The sequence below is a fragment of the Crocodylus porosus genome, unplaced genomic scaffold (genome assembly GCF_001723895.1).
Source record: "Crocodylus porosus isolate Cpor-Errol unplaced genomic scaffold, CroPor_comp1, whole genome shotgun sequence".
NCBI lineage: Eukaryota > Metazoa > Chordata > Crocodylia > Crocodylidae > Crocodylus > Crocodylus porosus.
In genome coordinates, this window is record NW_017728919.1 from 1,641,200 (window position 1) to 1,650,202 (window position 9,003).

The 9,003-nt window shown below is 68.2% G+C and overlaps 1 protein-coding gene across 1 annotated transcript; it reads left to right on the forward strand.

The window, feature by feature from the left end:
- The first annotated feature begins 4 nt into the window (after positions 1–4).
- Positions 5–7,240, forward strand: HAPLN4 (hyaluronan and proteoglycan link protein 4). The gene is made up of 4 exons (XM_019538324.1): positions 5–131; positions 789–1,151; positions 2,592–2,894; positions 5,985–7,240. Exons 1-4 carry the CDS (start codon positions 5–7, stop codon positions 6,320–6,322), a joined length of 1,131 nt encoding a protein of 376 aa, XP_019393869.1. The 3' UTR covers positions 6,323–7,240.
- Positions 7,241–9,003: the final 1,763 nt, after the last annotated feature.

Here is a 9,003-nt window from a genome sequence, read left to right on the forward strand (position 1 = left end):
CTAGATGCGCCCCGGACGCTGCTGCCCCCGCGCCGGGGGCCGCGCTGCTGCCCTGCTGCTCCTGGTCGCGGCCCTCTCCTCCCGCCCCGCGCTCGGGGAGAGGGGGCGCAAGAAGGTCGTCCACGTACTGGGTGAGTGGGGGCCGCGTCCCACACCCCTGCCCCGGGGGGGCTGCCGAGTCACCCCTGCGGGTGCCATGAAAACGGCCCAGCCCAAGTTCATCCTGGCTGCACCGAGCGGGGAAACTGAGGCAGGGGGCGGGCGGCTGACCCCCAAAGCACATGGGTGGGAGGAGCTGGGGGGTGCCCCTAATTGGTGCAGGGCCACGCTTGCTCCCCCGCCCCTGGGCACAGCCTGCTCTGCCCCCTCCCCTGGCACCAGTGCGAGATAACCGAGCGCTCACCCCCATTAACGTGGGAGCAGGGGCTGCTCTGCTGGCAGAGTCTGGCCTGGCGAGAGGGGGTCGAGCACGGCCTGCAGCCCTGGCCTGCTCCGCAGTGTCCGTCGCAGCATTTTGCAAACCCTGTGACCTGCAGTGACTGGCTGCATGGCGCAGAGCGTGGGACCCGGACTCCTGGGCCCCCTGCCCCCCCCCCCCGCACTGGCTGGGGCTGCAGGTGAGAGGCGTCCCCTGGGGAAGCCCCCGACCCTACAAAGCAGAGGGGCCGAGGCACGCGGGGGACTTGGAGGGGTCCCAGTTTGCTTCGAAGCGCAGAGCACCGGGGTCCCCGGGTCGGGTGCTGGGCAGGAGGGCTCTGGGGCACTGAGACGGGCGCCTGTGCTCCCAGAGGACGACAGCGGGGCAGTGGTGGTGCAGACGGCCCCGGGGAAGGTGGTGACGCACCGGGGCGGCACCATCATCCTGCCCTGCCGCTACCACTACGATGTGTCGGCCCACGACCCCGACGAGATCCGCCTCAAGTGGACCAAGGTGACGGAGCCCATGGCCTTCGTGGATGTCTTCGTGGCCATGGGCAAGGAGCGCCGCGCCTTCGGGGGCTACCGGGGGCGCACGGCCCTGCAGGAGGACGGCCCCGGCGACGCCTCCCTCATCATCCGCAACGTCACGCTGCAGGACTACGGGCGCTACGAGTGCGAGGTCACCAACGAGCTGGAGGACGACGCAGGCATGGTCAAGCTGGACCTGGAAGGTACTGGGGGTCCCCGGGCCTGCCCCGTGGCACGTACAGCTGGCATGTGCAGGCCCAAAGCCGGTGCCGAATGCCTCGCATGTGCCCAGACACAACAGCAGGCAGATCCCCGGGGGAGGATTTTTTGGTCCATGGAGAGGCAGGACGGGCAGAGCCTGGGGCCAGAGGGCGAGAGCAGCTGCTGCAGGGTGACAGCCCCTGGCCTGGGGCTGCCTTGTCTCCGGGCCGGGACAGTCACAAGGCCAAGGGACAGGGAGCTGTTGGGGGACAGAAGCCCTTGCCGTGCTCCTGGGAGCCCCGCGGTCCATCCCCACTCTCTTGCTCAGCCCTTGGCAGGCCCAGGAGTGGGGCCCAGGGATGGGAGGACAACAGTGCCAGGGACACGGGCAGGCGCCTCGCTGCTCACCTTGGCCTACTTCCTCGGAGAGCGCGAGCCTGGGCTGCCAGGCGGAGGAGCCCCAGCCCCATGCAGGGCAGGTTGGAGTGTGGGGCTGAGGACCCCAAAGTTGGCAGGTCACAACCTCCACCCTGGTGTCCCAGTACTACGAGGCTTTTCCCCGCACCAGGTCCTGCCCTGCACACGCTTGAGCCTTCCAGGTTTGCAAACTCTCCTGGGTCAGGCTCTCTCCCCCCTGCCTAACCCGGCAGCAAGTTGCCAGCTAGGCACAGAGAGCTGGCATCCCAGCGCCCCGTCACAGCTGGGGCAAAGTGAGCAGCGATGTCTGGGCAGCACGTGGCAGGCTGCTGTTCGGGCACTTGCGGCGTGGTTTATCGAGCCTATTATTGGCTTTTACTGTCGCTCCAGGTTTATGGGCAGGCAGCTCATAAACGCCAGAAACAGATCACGGCGCAGGCTCATAAAGCACCTGCCAGAGCGGGCAGTGGGAGCAAATTGCGGCTGGTGGGAAGGGGGTGGGGATGAGGGTGTCCCATGCGCAGCCTTGGCCCTGCCACCCTGAGCTGTCTCCCCCAACTGCAATGGAGCTGAGCTCTGGGCTTCGCCATGAAGGACCATGAGGAGACTGCTCTGACCTGGCCCCCAAAGGGAGAAGAGTAGGGGAGGGGGCCAAGTCCCCCCCCCACGCAAATCTTCCTTCCTCACCCAGCCGGCAGCCTGCCTGCACGGCCAGCCCGCGGTGCAAGGCTGAGAGTGCGAGGACAGGTGGGCAATTGCCTGCTGGCTGGTGTTGTGGTGGCAGGGCCATTGATGCAGTATGGGCACAACTATTTTGCACCCCCAGAGCAAAAGCATGTGGTGCATTTGCCCCTGGGGCGCCATAGTCTGGCATCGTGCCCCCGGCAGGGGCAAGCACTGGGCAGGTGTCCCGCGCTGCAGCTGAGCAGGGGGAGCACAGCGCACCCCGGGCAGCGGGTCTGAGGGGCTGGTTTCTGCCCCCGGCGCTAGCGCCCCCCGCCATGGCTGTGCGGTGTCCCCGGCAGGTGTGATTTTCCCCTACCACCCGCGCCTCGGGCGCTACTCTCTCAACTACCACGAAGCGCAGCAGGCATGCCTGGAGCAGGACGGCATCCTGGCCTCCTACGACCAGCTGCACCAGGCCTGGCTGGAGGGCCTGGACTGGTGCAACGCGGGCTGGCTGGACGACGGCTCCGTGCAGTACCCCATCTCCCGGCCCCGGGAGCAGTGCGGCCGCAAGGACACGCCCGTCGGCGTCCGCAACTACGGCTACCGGCACAAGGACGACGAGCGCTACGACGCCTTCTGCTTCACCTCCAACCTCAACGGTAAGGCCCTGATCTTCGCTGGGCCTGGGGCGGCAGGGCCCCTGTCTGGGCCCAGAGGGCAACGCTTTGGTAATTGGGACTGTTCTCGGGTGGCAGGCAGGGCTGGAGGGACCCCAGGGAGGAGGCTGAGTGCAGATACGGTGCTTAATTCACTGAGGTGCCGGTGGGGAAGGGTCATGGTAGGGAGGGGAAACTGAGGCACGGGGGAATGGCACCATGCACAAACTCCTGCCAGACGCTCAGCATGGGGATGGACCCTGCAGGGAGGCGATTCCCTGCACCTGGCATTGCTGAGGGCATGTCTGGGTGCCTGGCTCACGGAGCAGGGCACAGGGAGGTTCAGGGCCCTCCGTGCCTGCAGAAGTGGGTCCCAGGGGCTGGGACCAGCCCCCAAACCCCGCTCAGCACTGCCTCTCCATCAGTCCCTGCCCAGGCTGGCACCTCTGCCTTCCCTCCCGACCGGCAGGACCCTGCAGTAGGGCGGCGATTGCTCCTGCTGAAAACATCAAGACTTTTCGTAGGAAGAAGCAGCCCCTGGAGCTGCCAAGAGTAGAGTGATTCCTGCTCCCGGTGTCCAAGCCCCCTGCCCCCCGCCCCCCCGCCACAGTGCTGCTCACTGCAGCAGATCCTGCTCTGGGAGAACCAGAAATCTCCCCCTCAGCTCCTGGCTTCAGCATGTCCCAGCCCCAGGCAAGAGGCTGCAAGTCAGCCCCTCGCCCCAGAGCCAGGCCCAGCTCGGCACTGCCAGGGAGCAGCACGCGGCAGGTAGCGTGTGCACGCACACCGTGCGGGGGGCATTTGACCCCTGCAGTCTTTCCTGCCCAGAGCAGGGGGTGGATCTCACCGGCTCCCTTCCAGCCCCAAACACGTGTGTGCATGCGTGCATATGCCGGTGATTTCCCCCTCCCCAGAGAGCCCTGGCTGCCCTGCCCAGGCCCACATGGCCCCGTAGCGTGCCGCGTGGGCGCTAGCTCATCTCTCTGCGGCTTTGCTCTGCCCAGGGCTGCAGGAATTACTGAACTGGATCACATCCCTGCCTCTACCCATCAGGCATGTCGCACCTGGCCTGGCCCTATGCTTCCCACCACCCTGCATCATAGCCACCTTCCCCCAGAAATGCTTCATCCCCATTACAGAAGCCTGGAGGCCCCTGGGACTTTATCCCCTGCCTGCAGCACCCCCGCCCAGGCGAGGCCGTGACCTCCCTGCTCATTGGCTCAGGGCCGGGCACTCAGGAAGGGGTGGTGGAGGATTAATTAGGTGCTAAAAGGTGGAGGAGGGTCATTAAGGGTCTCAGCCCAGCTGCTGCAGGGCAGCAGCAGTAGAAGAGCAGGTGGGGGGGACCTGGTGCCCCAGAGCGGGGCCTGGCAGCAGTGATGGGGACCCCTGAGGTGCGGGTTACACCCCAGCCTTGCATGCACTGCTCACAGGGTGGAGGGGATGCGTGAGGTCCTTCCATGCTTGGGCACCCTGGGGGGCCCTCCTTTGCGCTCTCGGGGTGCAGCCTGCCTCACCCCTGCCCCATGCACAGAGGGAAGTCCCTGCCGGCTCCTCCCCAGCTGCCCCCAGGGTGGGTGAGTTGCCAGGGCAGCCTCCCCGCCCCCCCGCTTCCCCCCTCCCACAAGCACTATCGATTATTACCGAGCAAATCCCCGTGTTACAAATGTCTCTGGGGTGAATGTGATCAGCACTGATCATCCCTGACCACACAGGTCAGGGCAGGAAGGGCAAGAGGTCGGTGCAGAGGTGAGCTAGGCAGGGCCCTCCTCCCATCCCACAGCCCCCTCCCTGGAGCAGGGGGAGGCCAGGAAGCTGGAGGGTCGCCCCGGGGGCACCAGGATCCAACCTTGGAGCTGCCTGATGTCTGGGCTTCTCTCTGCACTAACCTCATCTCCCTGCCCCCATGACAAATGCCCCCTTCCAGCTCAGCCCCAGTCTCGCTGGGAGACCAGTTGCACCAGGTCCCAGCAGGAACTGGGCTGAGACCTGCCCAGCTCGAGTCAGTGCAAGGTCCTGCCTGCCCGGCTGGAAGCAGGGGAAGGGGCAGTAGCAGGGACTGCGGTGGAGAGGCCAGGGATGATGGATGGGGCCCGAGCCCAGCAAGACAAATCCGAGCCGGGGGGACCACCCCTGCGCACAGATTACTCGGCCTGGCGGGACCGTGGGGGAGGGCGGCGGGCGACCGTGGGGGCTCTGCAGATGTTTATTTAATCGTGGCAGGCAGGATAAATCGCGGGCAAAGCAGCCACAGGCCAGGCCGCGGTGCCACGGCACCCATCAATCTTGCTGCAGCAAGGCGTGCGCTTGCGGGCCTGCCTTCGCTGCAGTGCACCCAGGCCGGCCGGGGTCTCTGCGCCCCTCCCCAGCCCCTGCCCAGGCTGATGGCGAGGGGCACAGTCCGTGCTGCTCCAGCCCACCCGCTGGGAGGCTGCACCCGTGCGGGTGATGCTGGGGTGGAGGAGGGCCCAGACGGGGCCTCGGGGACTGTGTGGAGGTGCTGTATGGGCCGTGGGGCTGCAGAGATGGGCGTGGGGTCGGCCCAGAACGCGCCTGCCGGCTGTGCCCAGGCTGGGCGGTCAGCGATGGCCTGCACCCTCCCACGGAGCAACCCATGGGCACTGCTCCCTGCACCGCTGAGGCACGGCGCCAGCCACGCGACACCGCTCCACAGCCCTGCCCGGCTCCTGGGCTCCTTCCCACATGCTCATCACTCACCACAGGGAGACTTGGTGTTTCTTTCCTGCTCAGATAAATAAACCGGCAGAGCCCTCCCAGCCCCGTGCATCCCTGGGGAGGGTGGGCACCGGGGCTGGGTGCGAACTGGAGGGGGGACGTGCCAGGCGTCAGGTGCTGTCGTCTCCTCCCAGCACTGGGGCTGCTTGCAGATGAGCCACCCATGCCGCTCCTTCGGCAGCTCTGGGCCCCAGGGGGGCTGGTTACGGCCCTGGCAGCATCAGGCACTCGCGCGTGCCTCCCACACAAGGGCAGCAGGCACAAGGCCACGTGGGCTCAGGCCCCGGCAGCTTGGTGCCCCAGCCTGGTGTGAGGACCCCCAGCCCCCTTCACAGCCGCTTGCTCTCGCCCCTGCAGGCAAAGTCTACTTCCTGAAGACCTACCGCAAGCTGAGCTACCCCGAGGCCGTGCAGGCCTGCAAGGACAACAGGGCAGTGGTGGCCAAGGTGGGGCAGCTCTACGCCGCCTGGAAGATCCAGCTGCTGGACAGGTGCGAGGCCGGCTGGGTGGAGGACGGCAGCATCCGCTACCCCATCGTCAACCCCCGGGCGCGCTGCGGGGGCCGTGAGCCCGGCGTCCGCAACCTGGGCTTCCCGGACAAGAAGTACAAGCTCTTCGGGGTCTACTGCTTCAAGAAGGCGGGCGAGGTGGCCCCCAAGCAGGTGTCCAGCAAGGGGAGGCCTCTCTGGGTGTGAGGGGCAGGGGCTGCCCCCCAGCCCGGACAGCGCTGCTCCTGCAGCCACCACACACGTGCTCCAGTGGGAGACGGCGACCGCAGCAACTGCCCCCTCCAGCCTCCAGCCCCCAGCCCCCAGCCGGGAGGACCGCGGCCCTGGCCACGGAGCGGTGGGACCCGGCTCCTGGCTGTCAGCACTGCACGCACGATGGGAGCCCCCTCCCGCTTCCCCGGGCAGGGGTGGTCCCGGGCACAGCAGGCCAAGGAGGGCGCTGGCAGGGGGTCCTCGCCCCGCACCAGGGCCGCGAGGCGCCACACGTGGGGCGGGGGGGTCATTCTGCACCCGCTGCCCCTCGCCGCCCTGCCCTGCATCGCCCGCGCAGCCAGACTCCTCTGCGGCTGCCCGCTCCTGCCCTGGGGCCTGGAGGACCCCTCCCCGGCATCCTCTGCTTGCACAGGGGCCAGGCTGGCCCAGGCCGCTGTCCTGCAGCTTCCCAAGCCCCCTCATCTCCCCAGGTTGGGTTGGGCAGACCTGGCAGCGCTGCGGCTGGGGCTGGCAGAGACCTTGCTGTGCTTCTCAGAGACCTGTGGGGTCAGGGCCTGGTGGGCTGGGCCATGCCCTGGTGACGACCCTCCACTGAGCGTGGCCTGGAGGCCAGACATGCCGCGCGGATGGACGAGCCGGAGAAGCGTGCGTGGCACAATCCCCGCTGGGACATTGCCCGTGCCCACCCCCCCCCGTGCCTCTGCCCTGCACCATGCACTCTTCAAAGGAAGCTGAGGGGGAAACTGAGGCCCAGAGAGAGGAAGACCCTGGGTGTGCTCATGCCAGGCCAGTGCTCTGCCAGGGGGCACAGAGCCATGGCAGAAGCTCAGCCTGCTGCCCCCTCTCCGAGGGGGATGGGCACTGCCCGCTGGTGCAGACTCGGCACGTCTGGACCCAGAGGATGACCGCCGGGGAGGCCCATGCAGGTGGCCTGGCTGCAGCTTCCTGGGGCCGAGTTGCACCCAGGGGTCACAGAGCTTTTTCCAAGGGCTGGACATCAGGTCTGACTTCCCCGTGACAGCCGGGCACAGCACCAGCCTCCCTGCCCCAAGGGCACGGCCTGCATGGGGCTCAGCTCTGCAGGGTCAGTCACTGCTCTGGGTCCATCTGCCTGGCTCCAGCTCTGAGACCCCTGCCATAGCCAGCACCAGGGCCACGGGGCATTGTTGTGTGGGAGCCCATCCTGCCAGGGGCTGAGGGCCCAGACCTAGCGTGCCAGGCAGACAGTGAAGCGAAGGGCCTGTGGTAAGAGCACCTGGTCTGGCTCTGGGTTCAGGGGGAGGTTACCCGGTGCCCGGGTGGGCACCTGCCTTCCTGCCGCCCTGCAGATCCCCATGGGGGGTGCGTGCCAGGGGTCACGAGCCCCTCAGCTCCCGCTGCTCCTCCCTGCTCCAGTGCAGCGCCCACCCTCCCCGCCGCATGCTGTGGCAGAGCCGCTGGACTCGCTGCAACGCTGCCCAAGCATGCTTTGGGTGCTAGCTGCATGGCCTGCATGCATCGCTGCGCGAGGCCCTGCCAGACACTGCCAGGGAGGAGAGGGGGAGGGGCCCAGTGGCCGGGGGCTGCCTCCGGCTCCGCTGGCCTGGGGGTCGGGTGGGTGGTGGCCGTGGTGCCGACACCAGCTCTAGACACAATAAAGGCCTGGCAGCTAATGGAGACCCATGGGCTCCCGCCTCTCTCTCCTCTGCAGCCTCCCCGACGCACTTCCCTCCTCACTCCCCGGGGCCTCCAGTGGGTGCCTCTCCAGGCTGGCACCCCACTGCCCGCTGGGCAACAGCCAGGCTCAGCGTGGTGGGAGCGGGCACTCAGGGAGGGTGCCCCGCCATGGGGCAGAGCCCTGCGACACTCCCCTTGCCGAGGGCAGAGCAGCAGCCACCCCCGGGGGGGGGCAGCATCGCTGGAGGGTGGCTCGTCTCTCTTGCCCAGTGGCAGCGTGGGGCGCAGCGCGTGTGCGTGTGCGTGCGTGTGCGTGTGCGTGTGCACGCACCGATCCACCCTCAGCCCCCTCCTCCCTTGCTGTAGCTGGGCCCGTTTGGCCTTCGCCTCCTGCGGGGGGTGCGGGGCACCAGAGGCCCCAGGCAGCGCCCGCGTCTGCCTTGCCCTCTGCCCCGTGATGCCTTTGGGGGACGGGGCTGCCAGCCCTGCTGCCCCACGTCCTGGGCAAGGCGGTGGCTGCTGCCGACGCCATCCTGCTGCTGTGCGTGCCCCCGCAGGCAGGTCCCCGGGCAGGGCTGTCTGCCCCCGACACGAGGGCTACAAATGCAGGCGGCGCTGGGGGCACGCCCTGGGCACCCCAGCTCCCCTTCCTGCAACGGGCACCGCTCGCAGGCCCAGACGCACCGGGGGCTGCACCTGCCCCGTCTGACCCCCCTGTCCAGGGCCCCCTTCCCCCGCCCCGCAAGGACGGCCAGGCCCAGCCGGGGCTTATTAACTGTTAAAAAAATTTATTAAAATGTCCAGCGGTCCAGAAACGCGGCGGGCCGGGGCCGGGGGGCCACGGAGGGCACCGCGGCCGCACACAGCTACCCGGACCGATGACACGTGGGGGGGCAAGGGGGGGCCATGAACCCACCGGGAGGGGCCCGCGCCTGCCGCCCTCCGGGAACGCGACTCCTTGTGCGTGGGGCGCGGCGCCGGGGCGGAGGAGGGGGGCG